The 27,948-nt window shown below is 34.9% G+C and overlaps 1 protein-coding gene across 1 annotated transcript; it reads right to left on the reverse strand.

Moving 5' to 3' along the window:
- Window positions 1-27,658, reverse strand: LOC145661469 (uncharacterized). The gene is made up of 4 exons (XM_081726781.1): window positions 25,463-27,658; window positions 24,141-25,380; window positions 19,890-20,173; window positions 1-183 (listed from the first exon to the last, which is right to left on the reverse strand). Exons 1-4 carry the CDS (start codon window positions 27,656-27,658, stop codon window positions 1-3), a joined length of 3,903 nt encoding a protein of 1,300 aa, XP_081582907.1.
- Window positions 27,659-27,948: the final 290 nt, after the last annotated feature.

Consider the following 27,948-nt stretch of genomic DNA (forward strand, 5'->3'; position numbering starts at 1 on the left):
TTACAAAACAGCCTGGAGCTGCTTCCCAATTAATCCCCATATATTGATGCTGGAAGCAGCGAACGTCGTTTTCATTACGCATTCGATTCTCTTCTTCTTCTTCTCTTTCTTTATCTTCTTCTCTTTCGTCCTTGTTTCATCCTTAAGCCATTGGAAAGTCCAGATAAGGAGCTTTTCCACAAGCTATATATAAACAGAATCGTATTTCATTAAAGAAACGTCTTTCTTGGTAATGGAACAGATTCTTCAAAACATCACGTTTTGCGTAAATTTCTTGAGTCTTGAGAACAATACATGTTGTCTTATAAACGATAATATATGCATTTTATACAGAAATTACTGGAAACGTGGAATTCGATCACCTTTCTTAACATGTTAAACTTACAGTAGGCCTATATTGAATATTTTCATAGTATATATTTATACTTGTATCAGAAACATATGTTTTTAAATCAGAAGCATGTTTCGGAAACCATGGGAACTATTGTCCGCAAGTGGCTTATTTCTGACAACAAGTTATTAGGAGAGACTGCAGATTCTTACACGTAAATTGATCAGATGTTCCAAGTGTGAATTTACGGCCCCATAAAGTCTCCCATACAGTGATGAACTCCACATGCTGAAGAGTGCAATGGTTTAGTAATGATGATTGAGATTGACACTTTGAATATTATCGTGACTAGTTGTTCTGCCAAAGCCTACGCCCCGCAATTGAAGCCATGACTTCCATAACCGCACAAGTCCAGCTCAACAGATATTGAGGAACTCTATAAAAACTGAATGCTGTAAAATAGGGAAACATTGGCAAGTTTTTGAGGTTTTCTCAAGATTTTCAGAAAATATTGAAGATTCATTTTTGGAAAAAAAATCAACATGACATTTGAACCTTTCTCTTGTAATATTTGTAATATCTTTTTCAAAATTCGAATTGTACCTGCATAAAAAATATTTTTAGTGCCAATTTTACCCCGTATACGGGTAACTTCGGTGTCATTTATAAGGCGTTTTTTTTTTTTAATCGTACTCAATAGAAGTTACATTGGCACCTAAAAACATTTTAAAAACTATTTTAATAGATATATTTTTAGTTTATTAAAACCACTAATTGTACAATTTCTGCAAGGAAAACAGACATCTATAGAGTACAAAAATTGACTGAAGACAAAAACAGAAATAGAGTGTTGAATTATAATGACAGAATTTGAAGTGCTCAACTGGGGATACTGGTATTGCACATTGGATATTCATAATAAGGGTCTGTGGCAGTGGCACCCGGAGAAAATTTTCTAGTGGGGAATCTCCATGGTTGCTACATTATGTCTGGTATTTCTGGTTTTTAATATACGTGGTTTGATATTTAGTATACATTTTCGTGAGCCAAGGGGGTCTGCCCCCCTTCGGACGCCCATGGTCTGTAGTGTGCTCATTACAATTAGTAGACATTCAATTTAAACAGTACACACAGTGAATCCAATCCAGGCCTGAATAATTACTCCAGACTTGTTCGCAACCGCTTCAGTGCACTATGTTTGTCGAACTGTTGGTCAATGTTGAAGCAATTGTTGAAAACCACATTAAAGAAGAAAAAAGAACTAAAAAGAGAGAGAAAATTTTGCTGTAGATCAGTGTTGCCAAATTTACCCCGCTCTATGCCAATGTTACCTCTGGGTGCTAATGTTCCCGCATTTTCACTCTATTTGTTGGAAATGTGAACTTGGAAATCAGATATTCTTTTCATACTTAGTGACATTTGTTTCATTCAGTAAATTGTTAAGTATGAAAATAAGTCTGATTTCCAAATTTACATTTCCAACAAATATTCAGTGTTTTTATTGAGTTCCTCAATATCTCTTCAGCTGAACTTGTACGGTTAAGGAAGTCACGGCTTCAATTTTTGCAATTAAATCATCGTAATAGTTTTAAGTCGGCAAATTAGTTGTACTGTAATGACATCTGCTACTGGTGTCAGACAGACTATCGAAAGCGAAGATAGCGACATTTATTAGCAGTGACTTTATTATTAGGAATTATATTGACACATTCAGATGTTTGTTATTTATACAGGCAGAAAAAAATTTAATGGTAATAATCGGTGCTTCTTCAAGACATGATATTTTTTGGGGGGGCTGCCCCCCGGAGCTCTGAGAGAGCTCACCCCCAGAGGAGACAAAAAAAATACGCCTATAGTACACAATAATAAGTAGAATAGTACCGTAAGAAATAGTATGTGCCGCTCCGAATAGTAAGTATGCCTCCCCTCGGAACACTTTCTCTGAAAGAAACACTGGTAGTAAAGATGTTATTTAAGCTACACGTAGACAAATTGAGTTGTCAAGGGATGTTGCTAATGTGATAACTCTTTAAAAATCAAATTGTCTTGCCACATTCAAGTAAATCAATCCCAGTTGGCATGAACATTTTTGTATTAAATACTTTAGCAGATTTAAAATAAACGGAGGAGGAAAAATCACCTTATTTATTTTGTGTATGTAAGCTACTACGTCAGAAAATTTCATATTACTAACAAACTTATTTCGATTTACCCTTTTAAACCATAATGGGTGTTCAAAATATAAAAATATGAAAAAAAAATACATTGAAAATTCCTGTCCCCGCCTTCAAACAAAATCGGATAATCCGATACTATATTTAGCAGCTAGTCAGTTTAGGCTCTTCAATGTGGAATAGTTAAAGAGTCATTGAAACATCGGCGAAACCGCTCCTCAATAAAGTCTATCATTATGATAATTATAAAAGCTTTATGTGAAATGTAATATCTTTGTTGAAATGAAATACTTACTGTTAGTATGTTGACATCTTTTGTAGTTTGATGTTGTCAATTCATTGTCTCCAGAAAGAAAGGGGCAGCCACTGTTGTAGCAAAGGATCTTGAGAAGAGAAGATTCTCCAGTGCTAACCAGGATACCATATATACAGTAAAAAGCAATTCAAGGAGGCCAATTTTTGTGCAGATGATAATAGAATGTCTATCGTACTTGAATGTTCAACTATTACATCTTCAAAATAACTCATTGATCGGAGACCCTACAAAAAAAAAAAAAAAAAAAAAGCGTCAGGACCTCGATGAGATTTGCTGCAGCACTGCTAATACGATAACTCAAATAATACTTAAATCAGCACATACCCCTAACAGTTACGTGTGTAATCATATTATTATCACATATAGTCCTAACGAATAGCGGCGCTATACCCGTAATAGTAGGGGGCAAGAGGGGAGGCGAGGAAAATTTTGGTTAGCGATGCAACTTCACTTGTTTTGCTTTGATATTATAATTATTATTACTTGAATGTTATTATTATCGGTTGTACATATTATTTTTATTATTAACCGGTTGTACATAGAAAAATGAGGCAAAGGGAGACAACAAAATATATTTGGGTGGCGGTCGCCCCTCCTCCTCTCTGTACAACCACCACTGGTCGTAACAGTGGCTTCTCTACTCCTAACAATGATGCACATACTCCTAATAGTGATACACGTAACCCTAACAGTGACACATATAATCTTAACTGTGACACACATAATACTAACAATAGCACATATAATCTTAACAGTGACGCTCGTAACTCTTCTAATGACACACTTAATCATAAAAGTGACGCACAATAGTGAAAGCGTAATCCTAACAGTGACACACATAATCCTAACAGTGACGCAGATAATTCTTCCAGTGGCATACATAGTGAGTGAGTGAGTAGGGGGTTAATGGGGACGTCAGCAACGAGGCTATGTATGTCCCCGTCCGAACCAGTGGCATACATAATCTACCATAATGACATATTCTACTTGTAATCTAATAATGATTGAGAATAGTATGTCATGAAAAGTTGTAAATTAAATATTCAAAATATGGCTTGAAAAATAACGCTTGAAAGTTAAAAAAAATTCCCTAAATAAAATAAAACACATTCCACTGATAGTAATGAGAGACTAGGATGCTTAGGAAAGTTCTGACAGCAACATTCTTATGATGACAATGATACTATTGTGATTTAGGGACGTTTTAATCTTAATTCTACATAAATAAAACAAAATGAACAGAAAGAACGTGAAAGAACTTACTTACGACAAGAGTTTTTTTCATTTTAATTCTAGTATATTTGACCTCTCTAATTACTTCTCTCGTACATTGCGGAATTTGTTTTAGAAAAAGGAGGAAAAATACGTTTCTACAGAAACGTTCTAATTAAACAGAAATAACGTGTTGCTTGACTTCGTTTTGCTTACAGAGTGAAAATGTACGCGTTCAGAAGTGATAATTAGCATGTTTTACGTAACAACTTAGTACGGTTCAATTAGCGGATAGATCTGGAAACGATTGAAGACACGTCCCGCAAATCAAGACAAACGATAACTAGCTGAGTTTAATTGGGATATTTGACGTATTTCATCAGAATATTTTAGTAACTAGTAGAGCCTATCAATTATTATAAACAGAAGATTACATAACATTTACCTTGCACCTGATAAACTAAACTGTAATAGTCAATAACATTGATATATGAAAACTATAGTCATACTCTCAGTTATAAGGAAAAGATAACTTTTATATTATATCCTAATATAATATTACTAGAATATATCCTGTTATTAGACGTAATCCTTAAAATTCCAAGAACACGCGTGCCATCTTTACTGGTTAATTGTAACCTAGTGTATTTTCATCGATTTTAATGGATAGAATATGCGAAGATTGTTATATGAATATTTGTTGTGAAACGGTTCCTTTCATTATGGTAGATTAAGCTTTGGCTTACTCTATTTTATAAAATCCACATTTATTTTTTTAAATACAGTGGAGTAACGATTAACCGAGGTTCCGTGTTATCCGAGCGTAAACCAAACAAATAATAAACAAAAATAAAAAAAAACTAGTCCAGTTACAACAACAGGCAGTCTGCAGGCATTTGTTTTAGCGAAAGAAGCAAAAGTAAAGCTCACATAAAGATAACGACCCTGTCCGATGCTGCCACACTTACGCGAACGACCTTTCATTGTCGCGCGTTTTAAATTTCAGTTTGATGGCCATCGAAGGCATGGTCCAACATTGAGGAGCAAGACGACACGGCACCAGTCAGAGTTGCCACACTTGGTACAATTGTACCAAATTCAGCTCTTTTTGTCTTTCGTTGGCCCGTTGGTACCACACCGGCATTTTCAGCCCCTTTTGTGAAAAAGTTGGTACAATTCTACCCAATTCAGCACCACTTAACAAATACTTGTCACATTTTCTAAAGTGTCACTTGGATTTTTCCTACATCTCACGTTACTTACTGTATACTGTGTGTTGGACTCTTAAAAAATGCTGTTGAACTTTCATTCTGTGACGTTGCACCGCTTAACACTAGGAACTTTGTGTGGAAAATTCGTAATTCGAACTATACAGGGAAGCAAATGACGCTAGATGGGCGCTTCCGCACCGCGCATGAAGGGGACGAGATGGAAGCAGTGTGGTGAAAATATTATCTTCAAATCTTTAAAGAAATAGAACCACCCAAACAAGTGTTGAATATTCTGAAGAAGACCAGCGTGTGCTCAAGTAAGTATATAATGTATGTCTTTGCAAAGATTCTACACGAAAAGATAATAGCACGAAAAGTACATTGACATAATTGCTGGCTTAGCTGGTTAAGCTCTTTACTAGTGACACCATTATGACGAATGTAAAGATATCCGAACCTTTATGCATTTTATAGATCTATATTGACACGTTGATGTGGACTCTTGGAAGAGCGGGGTTGTTCTAGAACATTACCTCTTTCAGTTTCGTGTTATAAAGCCGTGTATTACACTGGTATAAAATTCGGCCCTTTTTGTTTCAATTTGGTACTATTTTTCAGCCCACTTCAGAGCTACGACTGTGGTAACACTGGCACCAGTTGACATTATGATCTTGAGACGTCTGCAGAATATAATGGTGAAAACCGAACCAGCAGTGATGCCAACCTATGCTAAAAATTCCACATTGTGGGATTTTTGACAATCATTTCTCAAAATGGGATAAAGGGAATTTTCGTAAAAATTAGTAGGATTTATGGGATTTTTCATATATCTATTTTAATGACGCTAACAAAATTGTCTATGAGCAAGGAGTAGACAAATGAGCCTTCAATGAACTTGAAATTAAAGTTAATTGTCAAATTTTATTAAAATAAAATGCATGTTAGTGTTAAAGTGATTTATACACTCTTTTATGAATTTCAAAAATTAAGTGCCAATGAACGCTAATTGTACTCTGGTATTTAAAAAGAAGATAAATTAAATAAAGAAGAGTATTAACGGGGGAAAAAAATAAAACGACAAACGTCCAACTTCTAAATCGTTCCATACGAAATGACTGAAAAATGAAGTTTCTGTAAGTTTTATTTCGTTCAGTAGAAGATTATGGCATAAAAGCGTAATGGAAATTCTAAACTCATAATAAAATTACTTATTTTCATCAGCATTTTCAAATGTCTCTTTCCATTAAGGAACATACTTGTTCATAAACTACTTGATCAACGTCGATGATCGGAATTTTTGAGTAATTCACTTATATTGAAGAAAGTGACTGATATATGCTAATTAATTTTGTTTGCTAACTAACTTTGGTATTAAGTATAGCGTGGGAAATTAAAGAACAAAATGAAGATTTTTGCCTCTCGAGATGGGATTTTATAATATTTCAGGTTGGTATCTTTGCGAACCAGCTTAATTAAGCAAAAGACAATGGGAAACATTTTTTTTAAATGTATGCTAAACTGTGCCTTATTTATATTCTATTTTATTTATGTACCTTACAATATCAGACCGCGTTTTACTTCTTGTATTATACCTAATTCCTTATGACTGTAGACTGTAAGTATGTATAGTTATACTGTATGTTCTGTACTATATATCCAATAAAATAATAGATACAGTAATAACAAATAGTGTAATAAAGAGAAAATTAATAAACAATAATAAATACTGTACAAAATTCTCTATGTATCCATCCGAGTTAGCCGAGTGTTTGCTTATCCGAGGTAGATGAACTCGGATAATCGGTACTCTACTGTACCATACTACACGACAGAAAATGATAGTTTGGACAAGTGACGATTTCCTCGTTTGTTTCAGGCTGTTTGAAACTAAATTGAGGGATATAGAATTGAACAATCCACTTTACAATACATTCCCTATGACAGCAACTATCCAAGTGCATTCCCCGAAACTTTCTGATAAAATTTCGTTTTTCTATGAGAGGCTCCATAGTTACTCTCTATTATTAAAAACACAAAGATTCGCTATATCTCAGTTCTAGATCACTCACTTCTTGTGCACGGGGTCCTTGCTTTGACCTCACATCCCAACTTCCGTGAAAGGGGTTTTGTGATGGGCTAAATCTTCATTCGCCCATAAGCTCGAACAATAGAAGTAGGACATTAGCAAACTATGTATGGATTTTACTGAAGTGTACACGGAATTTACCTGTTAATTAAAAAAAGAAAAAGTACAGTCCATTCTTTATCTTACTTATTATTTCGTACCCTTTCCATTTCCATACTTATGAACTTAGATATTTTTATTACTTGTCATATTGACTACTTACGTATTGTATACTTTTTATTATTTGTGTAAATTGCTGGTAAGTCATTTGCAATATATTTGGCAGGTCTCTGGGTTTCGTGTATGACACTTAAGATTCTTCTTTAAACCCAACTATATTTTCTTTAAAATAGTAAAGGATGTAAGGACTATGAAGATTATATATATATATAAAGTTAGCTAAACAGTATCTACGAAACGCTTTGAAGTGAATTAATAATAATTGTTATGAAAACATTCCGCGTAATGTTTAAATTTCAGTGTCCAGTAATTATAACATAATAAAATTCACATCCAAATTTTTAGTCTATAAAAAAGAGTTGAAAACAGTTGTTAGCTTATAGGTAATACCTGGTATAGGTGTAGCCAGAATTTTTCGTATGAATGTGTAGTCCTGTGCACAAAGCTAATTAAAGCAGTAGCTAATTAGAGGGCTAAATACACTGTTCATTTTACAACGAGATACTTTGTATCGATTGATAATTACCTGTATTTTTGGGCAGAAAGTGCTTCTACATAAGCACTATACCTGATATAATGTTAATTTAAAAATAACAAAAGAAGAATGTTTTTAATATATGTAAGAAATATACATTATTGTATAATTGGTTGCTAGGTAGTTGTTTATAGATACATAATTAACATGTTTGATTGCAAAACAGTTTGTATGAATATACGTTAAAAGAGAATCAACGAATAAATTATTTACTACTCATCATCGACTTGTAATTTCAGTATAAAAGGTGAGAATACTAGTGGATATAATTACGGAAGATATTTAAAGGTGTGAACAATTACGGCCACTAAAGATTTACTTATGTTATTAGCCGAACCAGGGTTGGCGACCACCTTTGGTGAGTCGTTGTAATTTATGAGTGATTTTTTAGTCCCATGCACAGGGTTTTACTAAAAAGGAGTGAAAGAGAAAATATATATATATATATATATATATATATATATATATATATATATATATATATATATATATATATATATATATATATATATATATATATATATATATATATCGAATGAGTTTATTGTTTAACTCTAAAAAATGGGGGGGCAATATACCAATACTTTGTTCTTCACTAATATCAGTTTGGTGCAGAATGAATGATTGTGAAGTTTTGAAGAAAGTGTGATATATTGCATCAAAAAAGAACGGAAATTGCAGTGAAAGATGTTTTTATTTTCTTAATTGAGAGAAGAATCCATCTCATGTGAGGAATCTTAATTTAATGCTCATTCCTGACTGAATTTGATCCGAAGTACTGGAGATCGGAAAAGAGTCAATGGAAAATGTAGTGTACATTAAATTATACCAAACCGAATGGATTTTTGTTAAACATATTGTTAAACTTTAAAAGAAATAGGGAAGGGGTAAGAGAGTAAATCCACTCTTTTACTTTTTACTGGATTTAACTCGCTACATAGAAGGTGATTGAGAAGCCTCAATTAAAACGTGCAATACATTAAACCAAGGTTGAACATTTTTAAACGTGAAGCATATTTTTTAAATTTACAAGGGATGGTTAGACTTTCCTTTTTGATATTATAACCCGAATCTGTGAGGATTTCTACGATGCCATAAACAAAATATACTGTATACTAAGCTTTGCTATAATCGAATAATTTTACATGATTTATATTGGGGATCAGCACAAGAGAAGAAGATATACATGGAAATCACCAGTAGACGGGGGAAGATATCAGATAGACTGTGTTATGATTCAGGACAGGTATCGGAATAGCTTAAAGAACGCGAAGACCCTTCCCGGGGCTGATATTTTCTCTGATCATAATCTTGTGCTGGCCGAAGTAGACATTAAACTGAAAAATGTAGGCAGAAGAAAAGTAGGTAACAAAGTGTTGAATACTGAAATGTTGAAAAACGAGGAAATAAGAAATCTTTTCGTTGAAAAATTCGAAGAAAAATGTTTAAACGAGGAAAGGATAGGCGCAGGTAGTAACGCACGGTGGGAACATATTAAACGTTGCTTACAGCAGGCTGCAGAAGAAGCAGTAGGTTACCGCGAACATAAAACTGCTAAGAAACATGGGTTACAGAGCAGATGTTGCAGAAAATGAGGGAGAGGAAGATGTGGAAACAGGTTGATACAGAAGAGGACAGAAAGATGTACAGAAAGTTAAATAATGAATTACGAAGAGAAACAGACAGAGCGAGTGAAGAGTTTTACAAAAGAAAATGCGAGGACATAGAAGAATTAGATAGAGTTGGGAAATATGAGGAAATGTACAAGGAGGTGAAATCTATGGAATTTCGGAGGAAACAAGGGGGTATTATGATGACAGTAGAAAATAAGAATGGAAAGGTAGTCAGCGAGACAAATGAGGCCATAGGAAGGTGGAAAGAATACGTTGAAGACTTATATGAGAGTCGGGATAGACCATGTAGCCTAAATGTTGAAGTAGAAAATGAAGTAGACGAGGATGATAAAGGATTTAGTATTCTTAGGGATGAGTTTGAAAAGTCTATATCCGAGATTAGGAATGGGAAGGCAACCGGAATAGATAACATACCAATCGAATTCATTAAAAATATAGGAGACAAGGGAAAGAAAGAAATGCTGCGACTATGCAATGAAATATATGAAACAGAGAATGGCCAAAAGACTTTCTGAAAATGATCATGATACCGATGGCTAAGAAATCGAACCCAATTAGTCTCATATCTCATTCAGCTAAAATACTGCTGCGAATACTGAACAGAAGGTTATATGAAAGAAGAAATAAAGATGTTGAGGAGGAGCAGTTCGGGTTCGGAAGAGGCAAGGGCACAAGAGATGCAATTGGATTATTAAGGGCGATCGGTGAAAGATTTTTAGAAAAAGGGAAGGAGGTGTATGTTATATTTATTGATCAAGAAAAGGATTTTGACCGCGTGAATTGGGAATTGTTGTTGGGAGTTCTAACGAAGATAGGATTGGAATGGAAAGATAGAAGACTCATAAGAAACTTATACATGAACCAACAAGTAAGTGTGAGGATAGGGGAAGAAATGAAGGAAGGGAATGCAATTGGCAGGGGAGTTCGACAAGGATGCTGCCTCTCGCTAACACTATTTAATGTCTATCTAGAAGAGATAGTTAAAAAGAGCCTACATGATGATGATGGTATTTCGGTAGGAGGTAGAATGACTAGATGCATAAGATTTGAAGAATATATGGCGCTTCTTGCAGAATCTGAAAAGAAAATCAATAAAATGTTAGAAAAAATGAGAAAGGGTTTTGAAGAATATGGGATGAAAATAAATGTTAGAAAGACAAAAGCCATGGTGATTGGAACGAAGGAGCCTGTGTCAAATATAAAAGTAGGAGGAGAGAAAATAGAACAAGTGAATAGTTTTCGATGCCTGAGTAGTATTCTTAGTAATGACATGAAGTGCAAACGTGAAATAAAAGCAAGGATAGGAATGGCGAAAGAAGCCTTTAGGAGGAAGAAAAATCTGTTTTGTGGGACCTTGAATAAAGAGTTAAGTAAAAGACTCATAAAATGCTTCGTGTGGAGTGTTGTACTGTATGGGGCGGAAACGTGGACATTACGTAAAGGTGACGAAAATAGACTGAAAGCCTTCGAAATGTGGGTGTGGAGAATAATGGAAAGAATTAGTTGGGTCGAGCGGAAAACGAATGAGAGAGTGTTAGAAATGGTGGGTGAGAAAAGAACACTTTTAGATATTAGGAAGAGAAAGAGAAACTGGTTGGGACATTACGTAAGAAGAGATTGTATCATGAGGGACGTCCTAGAAGGTATGGTGGCGGGATAGAGAGGGAGGGGGCGAAGGAGACTACAATTAATGGATGATATTAAAACAGAAAGATCATACGCGAAGATGGAGAGGTTAGCGGAGGACCGTGGAGCATGGAAGCTTCTCAGCTGCGGCAAGTGACCTGCCAATAGAGGCAGAATAACTATGATGATGATATATTGGGAAATATGAATGTCCATGTATAATATAAACTTGCAACATGGTGCGGATGTTACACCCTTTTACTCTGGTTTGCAATCTCACACAATATGGTTATTTTTGCAAGTGGAAGAAAGGTAAACTCCAATCTTCATCAGAATCAGATGTTTTATGAGAGTTACCGCTGAGCAGACGGTCAGATGGCAGACGGACAGACACATAATTGCTAATCAAGTCGAATAGGATAGTAAAAGCTTCGTTAACACTCATTTTAATCATGAACGTCTAAGTTATCTGTATGCCGCTATTCCTCATTCTCATAGATTATCTGTCTCGACTCTTTAATTACATTAAGCGAATATGTTTCTCAATCATGTAGCAGAAAAGAAGAAAGAAAGGTCTTTGGTACCATCAAGTAGCAAAATGCCGAAAAAGAAACTTTACAAAGAAATTTATAAACATGTACTTCTATTGTTTTTATTGGCCTGAAAGTCAGAATTATCGTAAGCATGAGTCAGTAGTCAAATCATATAGAAACGTTTAAAGTAGGAAATATTTAAGAAAAGATTCAGTAAAATTCAATCTCCATTAGATTGACGGAATTTCACTAAATTTTGGAACTTCCTCTTGGATATGTGGTTATTAAACGCGACTGTGGCATGGGATGATATAATTGGATTCCCGTTACGAACGCGTGCTATTCAGATTCTACGTAAAAGGTCTATGTCTTGGCACTGAAAATTAATAATCAGATGAATTAGTCTACTCATGTGCATCAGAAAGAATTGAAATCGAATGTATACTTGAATTTTCTTTTAAGTTTTACGTTCCACGAATAAACTGGCAGTGCTAAAAGAGATGGTGATAATGAGAAATGAATAGAATAGTGGAATCAATAAAGTGGGAGGAAACGGGAGAACTCCGAGAAAACCCATGCACACGGTGTTTAGTCACCACAAAGTTCATGGCGCGAGCTGGGATCGAACCAGGAATCCCATGCACCAGAGGTGAACGGTCTACCACTGAGGTATACTTGTATTTCAGTGAAAGTGTAAGTGTCCCTATTTTATAAGTTAATAAATTTAACTATCATAAATATACGAGAAACGAAGGTAGTTAACATACCTTAGTTTTGTATCCGTTTCCCATATTTATGTTGGTGGGTATGCAACTGACTGTTTTCTTTTTTACAGAATGGACTGAGACGTTCAAAGCCAGTAAAGTAGATCAGTGTTAGTACCGAAATTTGCACCACTTTTTCTAAAAAAATAATTCTTTGTGTTAAGTACTTAATATTGTCAATAATGTTATATGTGATACATATACTGAATATATGTATAAGCAATAACATATTCTTTGTTATTTTTCCTGTAATATTTAGTCTCATATCAAAATTTAAAGAATTTCTTTAAACTGGAACAAAAAAATCACTTGAGGCTGTAGAGCAGACGAAATTTGCGATCGAAGGACCATGTCTATTTCACTGCCACAGTCAATGTAACTACCTTATAGAACTATGGAACCGCCACTGGCTTTAGATTGGTTAAAATTTAAATAACTTGAAATTTCAATGAATTGAAGAACACAAATAACAATATTTTAGAATTCATGAAACTTCAAGAAAAAAGGGATAAGAATCAAATCAATTTATTACGTAAAACGTAAACCAATTTAAATTTATATGATACCGTACCTGGCTTACATTCTACATTTCTTATATTATTTCTTTTTTTAAAAATGTAGAAAAGAAGAAGAAGAGTTGTAGTGTTATAGGATTAGCTGTGTTATCGTAAATACTAACTTAGTCTTGCTTTCCACACTGGGAGATTTAATTACGTAATGACGAAAAGATGGCGGGGCATGACACAATAAAGCTTGCCTATATCGTCTCTGGAATTGCAACATTACAAGAATATATACTGTAAAACATTTCTAAATAGTTATTTGCAATATTAATGTCGAATTTTCACTAAACTAACCAGCTAAACGTCTTCTTACGAAGGATGTAAGAAGCGTTCATGAGTAATTATTGTAAGTATACTTTCCCCCACTATGCTTCGCCCAAGAAATCCACTGTTAAGTCCACCGATTCTTTAACAAAATTTCTTTTCGAACTTGCAATGTGGTTCAATAGTTAATTTCAGATTTTCGTTTCTGTATACCTAATATCTAAGAGACGAAACGAAGCACTATTTCTTGGGAACCATGACGTAACAAGAGTATACAGAACGCTGTAACTCAGGAACAGCACTGTTATTTGTAGTATCGGCGCATGGTTGTACTCAATCAACCATAATTTCTGTAAGTACCCGACACCTCAGTAGTACATGGTGCAAATACTTGATTTTTTTATAGAATTTGTTTTTCGGATCCAATGAGGTTTAATAGATTTTCCAACCAATTTTTAATATTTACCCCATCCCTCAAGACACCAGCGAGACACCCTTTGATTTTTACATACCATTTGATTGTTTTTGAAACTGCAATAAAGTTCAGTAATTAAATTTGCGAATATTTAGGATTTTCTTTAACTCAAGAGTCAAAATGAAAATTGGTTTCTTGACAATGGCGGTGTCATAAGAATAGGAGAACGCTATATATTTACATCTATTGGTCATATTTAGCATCAGGTTTTCACTATATTCATTTACTTGCTTTGTCATGTGGAATAAGAGTCCACATGACATCTCTTAAAATGTATTACGGGACATGAATGATATTCAAGAATTTGATTTTCCAATTTTCACCTCTTTATGCCGAATCCCCAGGATTCAAAATGATGCATACATAGATGATGTTACAATAATATATATAACGGTACATCTCAGAAACTATTTGGAATATTAACTTCGAATCGTCACCAGATCACCCAGCTTTACATTCCTTTTTGTAAAAGATGAGAATCATATCACTGTATGTATCTTTTGTAGTTTTCCCTACCCTACAGCAATTCAGAACTAACAGTGATACTAATTAATTTTTAAGTAAAATTTATTTTGTAACATTCATTGAAGTTCAGTTCTTAAAGTTTCGAATTTTCACCTCCTTATACCCAATCCTTAAGAGTCCAAATCGTGCAGGCACTGATGATGTCATAATAAAATATATTTCGCTATGTCTCAAGAGCTGTATGTAATATTAAAACTGAATTTTCACTAAATTAACTACTATGCTTTCTCTTTCAGATGTAGCAAGAAACCTTTCATTGAGTATAATAATTGTAGCCGAATATAGGATTAAGGGAGGAGATGGAATCTACTTTTAAGAAGCTAAATAAATTGCAGAAGACCGCTTCTCGATATCTCTTACAGTTTTTGTTCTGTCATATTTAAAAACGGAAGTATTAGTATATTTCAGGATTTCTCAACCTGGGAGTCGCGACCCCTAGGTGGTCGCTGGAGGATCTCATGGTAAATATAATTAGGATGCAATACCGGAATAAAAATTAAATATTATTTTGAACTTTATTCTGATAGCCATATTTTTATTTTTATACATACTGCTAAGAGCAACAAAAATAAATCGACTAAACATTTTCAACAGGTGAAGAGTTGTTTTGAAATCAATTTAAATGAAAGAGGTACGGTATGAAACTAATGAGAACTGCACATTGAAATGGATTCTACTATCATAGAAATAGATGGATATGTATATTAAAATTCCACACAAACTTATTACAAACCAGACATTATAAAGGGGTCGCTGGCAAGAGAATGTGATAAAATGTGGCCCGTGATAGGAATTAGGTTGAGAACCACTGGTATATTTCAACCACTTCCGATTTTGGTAGTAATTGCGGGTTGCGATGACGTATAGTTTTGAGAAATTTTGACATCGGTTGCAAAAAATCGTTTGCCGCCATCTGTTGTTACCGTATCTGTTCTATGGCCATAAATGTTGAAAACAGAAATGGTTGATTTGAACTACTTCCAGATTGAATATAGGTTTAACGAAAGAGACCGAACACATTATTCTTCGTACGACGACACGACTGGAAGAACCGCTTCTTTTATCGCTTTTGTTTTATAGAAATTAGTATTGAAACCTTAAATAGTAGTCCATTGAAACCTCTTTTAGCTTCGGAACAGTGTTTCTGGTTGTAGTGGCACATTCTCTTGATAATCTGAATCGATTGCGAGAAACAGCTTTGTCGTTATGTAGTACCATTTTTGTTCTATAGGAATACATTTTGAAACCGGAAATGAGTAACTTGAACCATTTCCAATTTATATGCAGGGTAACGTAGAAGGTGGCAGACATTCTTGAGACACTGAATCGATTTTGAAACCGCATCTCCATACCTCTTATTGTTCTTGCTTTACGCAAATCATTACTGTAACCAGAAGCAATAGTAAATTTCAACCACTTCCAGAAAGCGATAGAGTATTGTGGATAGCTATAATATGTTGCTTTGAAACTCTGAATCGCATACAAGAAAACAGCTTCGCGCTTTCTTTTACTGTTTCCATTGCATGGCGATAAGTGTTGAAACCAGAAATGGTAAATTTGCATAACTTCGATTTGAAGAGACGGTTAACGCGGACATGGAACCTGTTCATAGTGTTGAATCTATCGAAAGAAAAGTTTCACTATATTTCTTACTATCTTTACTCTGACACCTGTCTACAGATGGACGGACAAAACCATTCGGTAAAACTTCTGATATTTATGCATAGCATAGTTTCGAAATCTAATAAAGGTGTTGTTACTCTTACATCAAAAGCTGTAGAAAATGACGGTGGTCCAAAACCATTCATCGTATATTGTATTATTTACCAACAGTCTTTGTGCGGAAAATGCTTGGATACGTCAGAAATTTTGAAGTCAGTCATGTCAGCTGTTAATTATATCAGAACACATTCATTTAATCATCGAGTTTCAAGGTCTTCCAGAATGGCTTAAGTTGGGTGATGTATGGACAGCAAATTGACCCTAATGCGGTTGTAACTGGATTTATAAAACTAGCAGACGGCTTTCAGTTGAGTAACGTGTGGTCCATATGTTGACCCTAAGGCAATTCTTACTGGAGTTCCTAGGCACAACAGAAAGTTCTAATTGAGTAGTGTGTTGTTAGTATATTGTTACTAGAATCATATCCTACCAGACTCTTCTAGTTAAGTGATATCTGGTCAGCATATGAACCCGAGCGCGATTGTTATTGGGATTTCTAGGTATAACAGAGAGCTTTTCGTTGAGTGATGTATCGTCACCACATTGACACCAACACAGTCATTACTATGTTTTCCAGTTATATCAGATTCCGTCCGGTTGAGAGATAGGGTAAGCACTTGGATCCGAACTCTAATATAAAGGGTTTCTAGATCTATTACATGACATTGGAAATTAGAAAAGTCTCTCATTTTACAATACTACTGTCGGCTCACTGCACACTGATGTGACACTCCTCCTTACATAGCTTTGACTTAACTTTGACCCTTGTCAGCCCAGACTTCTCACGTGTTTCCAACTATATATGTTAACACCCGGTGTATATATATTATGTGATCAAAAGCATCCGGACATTACAGGTTAATATTGCTAGGTTACAGTGTAATAACTCATAGGGGTACGTCAACTATAGTAACCGAGTTTTTTGGTTAATATCTTCTTGTTCACCTCAACCATAAGATTCTTAGGCAACATGGACATTTTAAAACTTTTCTCTCCCTTGGAAGATCTGTTCTATACTTTGATAAGAAATCTTCTTGATAACTGCATCTAAATATTCTATACTTGGTTTTCCTCTTCCTGGGTTTCCTTCTGCCTCTCCCTCTATCAGCATAGTGATCCAAACGAAGTGCCCAATAAGATGTCCAAGCATGTTGTTTCTTCTTTTTCCTATTATCTTCATGAGCTGTCGTCCTTCGTTAGCTTCCTTTAGTTCATCTTTATTTATTTTCCTTGCTGGGCCAATACCACATTTCAAATGCTTCCAGCTTAGATATTTCAGCTTTTCTCAATGTCCAAGTCTGTGATTCGTAAAGCGCCAAACTCAATACCAGTGTCTTAATAAATAGTTTAAGAATGTTCAGCGACACATTTCTTAATGTTAGTAGTCCCCTTTTCTTATTGAATGCTTGTTTAGCCTGCGCTATTCTGGAACTTACGTCCTTTTCAATTATTCCGTCCGAAGATAGACTTCCTAAATATGGGAATGTCTTAACGTCTTAGAGTTTCTCTCCATCTAGCCACGCGTTTACCTCTTCCTGTCCTGCTCTTGTGCACTTTATCACTTTGGTTTTCTTCTTATTTATCTTCATTTTGCATGCTTTTTCTAGTTGGTCGTTCGAGTTTGAAAGTGCTCCCTGCATGTCCTTTTCGCTCTCCGCTATCAGTGCTGTAAGGGTGGTTCACACCTTCCTCGTTTTTATCAAAGAATTCTTTCATATCCTCTTCTATGTAGACGTTGGTTAATATAACATCTTCATTTAGTTAAAATAACCAATTTACTCGGTTAATGTAATAGGCTAATATATGTGTTTTATGCCATGTAATTGCTCTTCTACTACCCTCTTCTAGTACACTCACCGCCTACTCCTTACGGATACACCTCGCGCAACTGCACGGGCTACCTGCTATGCTTCTACTAGTGCTATCGAAATCGGTTTTTGAAAAACCCGAACACCAGTTTTACAAAAATGTAAAATTTCATAAAACCGAAATGTCGGTTTTGAAATTCGTATTTGCGGTTTCGGTTTTGAAAACCGTTTTTGCGATTTCGGTTCTGAAAACCGTTTTCGCGATTTCGGTTTTGAAAACCGCATTTGCGGTTTCGGTTTTGAAAACCACAATTGTGGTTTCGGTTTGGAAAACCGTATTTGCGGTTTTCGGTTTTCAGAAAAAAAGTTTCTCAAAAACCGAATACCGCAAATATCACAAAAATTAGGGAGCATTAATATCAAGTAACGACGAGAAAACAGCAAAGAATCTTTCCCCACTTTGGCTCACAGTTGCCAGATGGAAGGAAATTTCCCACGGATAGGGAAAAATGCTCAAAATTTGCAGAAGGGAAAGAAGGTATTTTTTCTTAAAATGTCTTAAAGTGTAGGGGAATTCTTGTTGAGTATACTTTTACAATTGGCAGAATAAACATATAAGTTACAATTTCTCACAAAGAGGCGCGGCTATCGTTATTGGTAAGTAAAAAGATACAGAATAAAACATGATCGGTGTTTCCTTCACGTATAAACTATTACAGGTGTCTTGGATTTGCGATAAGAAACCAGTCAACACATGCAACATTTAAACATTCACATTTATCGGAGTGGCAACAAATCGATAATAAAATTGTGTATTGCGATCTAGATATTCTTTACTTCTTTTCTTTTTTTAAAAAAAAAGAAAGAGAGGTGGTGCTTTTCTGTTAACAAAAGAAAGAGTGGCAGTACTATTTTTAAAAACAAGGGGAAAGAGTAATAATAATGTAAAAGATCTGTCTTAAGTGAGTACAGGGAAAATGATCGATCTGGGCCATACTAGAACAATCCAGGTCCCGCCTGATCCGAAGTACTAAATAGTCCAGTGTCGCAAAATACGCCGTGACCCACGTACCGTCCTAACCATGGAAAAACGGACACCCTGAAATAGGGGTGTATTCGTTCACTTTTATGACCACTTTTTGGAGGTGTATTCGTTCCCTTTTATGACCACTTTTGTCAGCCCCTATTTTAACATAGCAGACATAAGAATATGTAACATAGCCTATGACCCACGTACCATCCAACCATGGAAAATGGAACACCTCGAAAACTCGTTCTCTTGTATGATCAATTTTTAAACACCTATTTTAACATAGCACATATTACATAAGACTATGTAACATAGCAGAGCTAATAAAAGAGTATGGCTTATTATCAACACCTACTTTAACATAACACTTAGTTCCCTTATATGTGCCCATTTTAGGGGTGTATTCGTTCTCTTTTAAAAGCACTTTTCTCAACCCCTACTTTAACATAGCAGAAATTACATAAGACTACAAACATAATAAGGAATAATATGGTGTAGCAGAGCGAATAAAAGAATATGGCATATTTTGCATAACTACACTGTTCGTGGACTGTATTATTTTGAACACAAAGTTTGTTGTACAATATACTATTTATTATATTGTAAACACACAACTAAATACAATAATTGCTATGCATAAGCAACTACACACTATGCAGTCACACACGCCACGTTGACACTTATAAACAACTATAAATTATCCAGTGTTGCCAAATACAAAACAAAAGAATAATAAAATGCGGCCGAACATACCGCCCACCTTGAAATATCATTTCAACACTACATATAATTCTACACATTACTCTACACTACACATTCTACATATTATTCTTCATTAAATGGAAGAGGAGAAATTTTTACAATTGGTCGTTTGAAGACACCTTTGCTAGTTTTAATAGTAACAGTTCTAACAATATTATCTACAACAGGATGAACAGCAACTACTCTTGCTAAATTCCAATGTTGAGGAGATGTCTTATCTTCCTTCACTAATACTAAATCATTGATCTTGATATTAGCACGTTTACACCACCACTTTGGCCTTTGTTGCAGCCGAGATTGCATACTGAGGTAATTACATACAGACTCTTTCGAATCACCATTCGTTACAAGTTTCAGTAAGGATTTTAATTCTCTGTTTGCACCTATGAAATTTGAACCACAATCACTGTAAATATCAGTAGGTTTTCCCCTTCTAGCTATAAAACGTTTCAAAGCTGCAATAAATGACTCTGTTGAAGCATCACTTACCAATTCTAAATGGATTGCTTTGACACTGAAACAAATGAAGAGTGCTACATAACCTTTGAACAATTTTGAATTTCGACTTTTCATATTTTTTTAACATTAGTGGACCAGCATAATCTAAACCGCAATGCAAAAATGGACGAGTTGGTGTTACTCTACCAACAGGAAGTTGACCCATTAATTGAGAGGCTGTTACACTTGACTGTTTGTGACATGTTACACAACTTTTTACAATCTTCTTTACAAAGTCACGACCACCAATAATCCAAAACTTTTGTTGCAAAACAGATAAAAGTAACTGTGAACCTGCATGAAGATGCTTTATATGTTCAGATTTTACAAGAAGTTCTGTAATTCTAGCATGTTTTGGAAGTAAGATAGGATATTTGAAATCATATGTTACACTAGCATTTTGCAAGCGACCTCCAACTCTCATGACATCATTTTCATCAAGAAATGGATTTAAACACAATAGTTTGCTATTATAAGGCAAAGGTTTTTTCATAAGTAAGTATTTTATCTCAAGTGGATATTCAGATTCTTGAGCTTGTTTTATCCAATGCATTAATGCATTTGACAACTCCTTTGTAGTTAATGGTCCACTACATCTTAACTCCTGTTTACTTTTGCTATTCCTAATAAATCTTTTACACCAAGCAGTAACACGAACTAACCTAGATAATGATGAAAATTTATCTACTATTGTACAGTCAACCTTAATGTGCATGTTAACAGTTGAAGACTTTTGCTCACATTGAACTAGAGATGCAAAAAAGCCGGCTTTTTTGAATCGATAGTTTTTTTCACATAAAAAGCCGGCTTTTTTGGAAAAAAACCGAGAATTTTGGAAATTTTGGCTTTTTTCATTTTCATGATTTTTCTATCCAAATAGCTTTCTTATAGTATATTCTATAGTTAGATAAGATTTCCACGACCTGAATGCCATATTTAGCTCTGTAATTCACCATCAAGATGGATGGAGCACATATTTTACGAATTAAAGCTAACATGAAGAATGTAGTATTTGAGGGCAATTTTACAGGTTATTTAACTTTATTTTAACTTTTGAGTTATCGACATTTTTTTCCTTCTCTAGATCATTTTAGTTTGTCATCCGTGTTTCATTTCTAAGAGCTTAGTACTCCAGCTTCTAGCACGAAAGTTAAATTTACGTTTTTCTATATATCCGTCAAAGCATACGTTTTTCAATATGTCCGTCAATCCATATTTCCAAATTTCTGTTATACTGTAGTTGTGCAATGATTTAGCAATAATTTTCCAGATACAACCTTGAATACCAATTTATACAAATAATCAATAGCGGATTTAGAAAAGTACTTTGGGAGCGGTTTCTCTGATTGTTTCGTTTTCTAAAAAGTCCTAATTTTATTTGGGAGCAGCTTGAAGTTTATGAGTACAGGCATAACTAATATTTCGCTTCGTTTATATGTTTAGCAATAATCTTCCGGATACAACCTTGAAGATCATTTTATACTGAGAATCAGTCGCGAATTTAAAAAAGTGTTTTGGGAGGGGTTTTCTTACTACTAATGTTTAGTTTTTCTAAACATTCGTAATTTTTATTTGACGGGAGCTTAAAGTTTATGAGTAAAGGCATAACTAATAGATATTTCGTTCGTTTTAGACATTCCACAACTTTGGAGAACAGGCTTCAGTCCAAAAGACCGATCCTCTAACCTTCGCAAAACCGTCACTGCTGGTAATTAGTAATAATAACGATTTAAAAACAATAAGAAAGGAAGTCGGCCAACTCCTACACTCCTAGTCGGCCAGTACACGCACTATTTCTACATTCTCAGATGGAATGAAGGAAGGCTTTGTCAGAATGGTCGAATGCTGGGTTGAATCCCGGACTTCCCGATAGAAGCGCAAAAGCCAACCACTCAGTCACGTTTGTTGTGCAGTTGTATTTAGCTTAACTTAAATATATTCCGTAGTCTTTTTTTTTTTTTTTTTTTTTTGTTCCGTAATGATATGTTGAATCCCTCTTGTTAAAAATTCAGAAACCTTGAGGACTGGGAAAACCGTGATGGTGGTCAAGGGCGCCCATGTTGTGGTTTCCAAGGAGGGGCAAGTATAAGCGACGTTTCAAAAATAGTTTCAAATTTTGCTGTAACTAATGTAAAAATCCTATTGGATTTTCAATATTCTGAAGTACATTTTCCTCTAGGGGGGGCAAGCGCCCCCTTAACCCCCCTGATGGGCGCCCTTGATGGTGGTTATAAAAAACTTGACTGTAGAATTTCAAGAATATACAGAACCATGTGCAGCCTTTAATTGTATCATACAAATCTAAGTATTTCTCTTATGTTTTATTTTAATTTTATTTTGTTTCAAATAGAGGGTATGGAATATTTTGAAGTAAAAATACTACATACAATTTTGCTAGTTATTTGTGTATTTTTTGAAAGAAGTTTTTACTCTTAGGGTTGGCTCGTTTACACCAGTTGTTTTTTTTAAAAATAACTGGTTTAAACTAAAAAAATTAAAAGAACAAAAATGCGAATCGTGTGAACTTCATGGTGACGTTTCACATGTCAAACCATCTGCATTAGTCTTATTTCCTTTTCACCTTTTAATCAAGGTGTCCCATGTTCAATTCTCGGTCGAACCACAACCCTTTTTTCATGTGTAAACCAAGTTCTCTTTCGGATGTCACTTTAAGCGAAAGTCTTCTCCTTGATAACCTCGGTATTACGTAAGGATGTTAAGCCTAAACATACAAAACGAAACCAAATTATATATTTCTGCATGCCTGTTGTTTTATAAAGAAGCGAAGGTTTCTTAAATATATTGATTAAAATTGGTAAAATTTATCGATTGCCTACTTAGCTTCCAACATTAGCTTGGATTGGACTTTCAATGATACCTACATACTAAATTTGTAATTTAATACCTCAGTTTTAGAAAAATAAACACTGATGAACAAGACTGCACTTATTTAATATAAAAACACATTTACACGTGACGTTTCGATCTTCTATCCAAGATCCTCATCAGACGTACATTCACGTCTGATGAGGATCTTGGATAGAAGATCGAAACGTCACGTGTAAATGTGTTTTTATATTAAATAAGTGCAGTCTTGTTCAGCAGTGTGTTTATTTTTCTGATTTTATTCGTAAGACGTTGACTATGATTGTGTGTCACTCAGTTTTAGCGTACTGATTATAATACGTTGACCTTTAAATTTTACAGGATTTTCCTGTTATTGTTTTACATTTAAAAGAATGACGGGATTTTCCCGATGGCTAGGGCGGGTGTTTCTCAATTTAAGAAATTTACTGACCGGACTTCTTTAAGCTTATGGGACCTCTTCCAGCATAACCCCGTTGTTGAATAATAACACCAAGGCGAAACAAACTTATTTCTGTGAATATGTAATATAAATACATAAAGCAAAATATCTAAATGAAAAAACCTGGTTTAAACCCCAAAAAAGCCTGGTTTAAACTGCCCCCCCCAAAACGGGTTTTTGGCATTTTCAGAAACAACCATGGTTCTTGCCAGCTCTGCTTACTTTTGTATATAGGAGGTTAAAATGTGTTTATTATATACATTGGTTAATCCTTTGGAATTCATAATGTAAAAATGTTGAAGAAAAATTGTTTAAAATATCTTTTCGAAATTCATGGTTTACTTTCGAGGTTTTATATTATTAGCGGCATCAACCACTAATTCAATGACTTTCTGTGTTATAGAGAAGCGAAACAAAGTCTGCTTTATCGATTTAAAGCAGAATTTTGAAAAAAGCCCAAAATTTCCCAAGCAAAAAAGCAAAGCAGAAAAAACCGAGTTTTTTTCCAAAAAAGCCGGTTTTTTTACGAGCCCTTGCATCTCTACATTGAACAGAATCTAGATTTTTGCAATTAATATTTACAATAGGTAACTCTGATTCCATCAACCACTTTGGCCCATTCCACCATAGTGAATAAGACTCTAATTGTGACGGATTCAAACCACGAGAACTACAATCAGCTGGGTTGTCTTTGCTCGATGTGTGCGCCCATTTAATAAAAATTGATTGTTGGATCTCAGATACCCGGTTAGCCACAAATGTTTTCCATTTACTCGGACATGAAGAAAGCCATGCTAACAGAATAGTAGAATCTGTGTAACAGACAACCTGTTCAAACTTGATTAGCATTGCCTTAATGACCGTATTGACTAATCTACATAACAATACTGCAGCACACAATTCTAACCTAGGTATTGATATTTGCTTTATAGGGGCAACTTTGGTCTTTGCAGCAATTAGGTATACTTGCACATTTCCAGATGTATCTGTACAACGTACATATGCTACTGCAGCATACGCCTTTTCACTAGCATCTGAGAACCCAATTAGATCATATTTCGCAATATTTTCAGAAGAAATACACCTTTTTATCTTAATCTGTCTCAACAATGGCAATTCTTGACAATATACTTCCCACGAGCGAGCAATATCATTCGGAAGTACGTCATCCCATTCAATTTTTAATTTCCATAATGATTGTAGCAACAATTTTGCAACAATGGATACTGCAGATAACCAACCAAGCGGATCATACAATTTTGCAATATCAGCTAGTAACATTCGTTTTGTTATTACTGACTTGGAAGTGGGAACAACAATAGAAAATGAAAATGAATCACTTGATGGATTCCACTGTATACCTAAAGCTTTTACATTCTCATCTTCATTAAAACAAATTAACGACTGAGTTTCTCTTAAGTGAGAAGGTATACTATTTAGCACATTCATGTCGTTAGTAGACCATTTTCTTAATTCGAAACCACCTTTGTGCAATAATGCTGTTAATTCTGAGTACAATACCATTGCCTCACTACTATCAGCTGCACCTGAAACTAAATTATCAACAAAGAAATCATTCATGACTAATTCTGCAGCACTGGGATAACAATAACCTTCATCTACAGCTAACTGTTGCAAACACTTTACAGCCAGATATGGAGCCGAACTGGTTCCATAAGTAACAGTTAACAATCTAAAATCACTAATAGGTTGGTCAACTGTTTCTCTCCACACTATTCTCTGGTAATCAGAATCAGTTTGATCTACCTTAACTTGTGATTTTTGCTATATCAGCACACATTGCAATTGGATGAGTTCTGAACCTTAATATTAATGGGATAATATCATCTTGTAATTTTGGACCTACCATTAAGTTGTCATTGAGAGATACTCCACTGCCAGTTTTAGCACTACCATCAAATACAACCCGCAATTTAGTGGTAGAACTACTTTCATTTAAGACACAATGATGCAGCAGATAATAAGATTCAGATACAAGCTTATCAGGTCCTACATCAGGAATTTTTTCCATGTGACCTAAGTCTAAGTACTCCTTCATGAAATCACAATATTGTTTACATAAATCAGGATCTTTCTGTAACTTACGTTCCATCTGGCATAATTGCTTTACTGCTGTGTCCCGTGATACACCTAGAGGCTCAACATTTTCTCTAAAAGGCAATTTTACATTATATTTACCATCAACATCACGTTTGTAAGCTTCAGCAAAATACTGCTCACATTTGTGCTCTTCAACGGATAAATGTTGTACAGTTGGCAACTCCTCTACTTCCCAGAATCTTTGCAATGTTTTATTGAGATCAACAGAAACAAAATATGACTGAACACTTGATGTGTTATTCGTTAAGTTAATCTGACCACACAATACCCAACCTAACACCGTTTCAATGGCAAACGGAGCTCCATTAGTACCTACGTGTCTCCCACTGAGCAACAATAATGGGAAAACATCAGCACCTAACAACACATCAATAGGGCCGCTTTTATTAAACTGTGGATCAGCTAAGTTTACTTGTTTCACAATTTCCCAATTACCTATATTTTGAATAGTTACTCTGGGTAAGTTACTTGTGATTCTTGGGACTACTATTGCTTTAGTATGAATATTATTATTACTGTACAATGACTGAAAACACAAATCAACTATTGCATGAGAATTTCCAACGTTAGAACCAGTAACACCTGATATGCTCATATTTATTTTCTCTTTGTTTATGCGTAATTTCTGGACGCAACGTTCAGTTACAAACGATAATTCACTACCACAGTCGATAAGTGCACGAAATTGTATCAACTTATTTGCATTATGTTTGATATTTATGACAGCGGTGGACAACAACACCTGAGGAATTAGTTTTTGATTTATAGAATGAGAGCAATTTACTTGATCTACTTTACCCTTCTTTTCAAAATGCAATAAAGTATTATGTTTTTTGTTGCAAGTGTGGCAACCCTGCTTCACACTACACTTATTCACGGAACAATTTAAGGTCAAACAATTGAAACAAAGCGAATTCTTTTTCACAAAACTATGCCTATCATTCACTGACATATTTATGAACTTTTGACACTTATATAGCTTGTGGTTATTTTTACACATGATACATGACACAATTGGACTTGAATGATGCACTAACGTGTTGCTTTTTTTGTTTGTTTTTAAAGCAGGCGTGTCTGCCGGTGACCTTCCACTCACTGCAGCTAACGCTTTGGCACGTTGTAATATGAACTCTTTCAGCTGGTCAAAAGTTAGTTGTTCGTTTTTCTTCAATGAAAGCTCCCATTGTTTTCTGGTGTTCTTATCTAGCTTCTCACCCACATGGTAAATTAAAATCACATCCCAATGTTCCACTGGAAGGCCCAAGGATTTAAGTTCACACACACACTGAACACTATTGTCAACCAATCTTCGTAACTCACATGATGACTCATTCTTCACAGCTGGTTGAGTAATGAACTTGCTCAAAATATGATTCGCTAGCTCCCTCACATCTTCATATCTTGATTTAAGTAACTCCCATGCTACTTTATAGTTATCATCAGATATGGAAATAGACTGCAACAATACAGCAGGTTCTCCTGATACAGCTGTCTTCAAATACTGCAACTTTTGAGCATTTCCTAACCGATTGTTATTATGAACAGCAGCAACAAATAAGTCACGAAACGATAGCCAATCTTGCACTCTACCACAAAATGTAGGGAGTTCTAAGTCTGGCAACTTCACATCTGTGCACTGTTTATTAGATGTATTTACCTGTTCAGTATTAGGTGACTGCATATTGTACAAAATTTCTAAGACAGAGTCCAACTTATTTTGCACTTCATTAAATTCTCCGTCATATTTTGCAAACTCACTTTCACCACCCACAGAAATGAACTTTGTAATGAGCTCTGTTGTGCAATCGCTATGTAATTGCGTAGCACGTTCAGTGTACAGCTTGATACTGAAGTTAGGCTTGTCTTTGTTCTCGTTCACTTTATGTATTAACCTTGTCACTTCACGTTTAAGTACAGTTTTCTTACCTATGAGTTCTTCCATTGTTATAATGCTGCACCACTTTGACAATGCACTACAAAATGGAGATACTGCGCCACAAGTTCGCAAACCATGCACATGCACAACTGGAACAAAATCCGGTCTGTAAGGACCACTTTAATGTTCGTGGACTGTATTATTTTGAACACAAAGTTTGTTGTACAATATACTATTTATTATATTGTAAACACACAACTAAATACAATAATTGCTATGCATAAGCAACTACACACTATGCAGTCACACACGCCACGTTGACACTTATAAAGAACTATAAATTATCCAGTGTTGCC

This window comes from Thermobia domestica, chromosome 10 (genome assembly GCF_964235325.1).
Source record: "Thermobia domestica chromosome 10, izTheDome1.hap1.1, whole genome shotgun sequence".
Lineage (NCBI taxonomy): Eukaryota > Metazoa > Arthropoda > Insecta > Zygentoma > Lepismatidae > Thermobia > Thermobia domestica.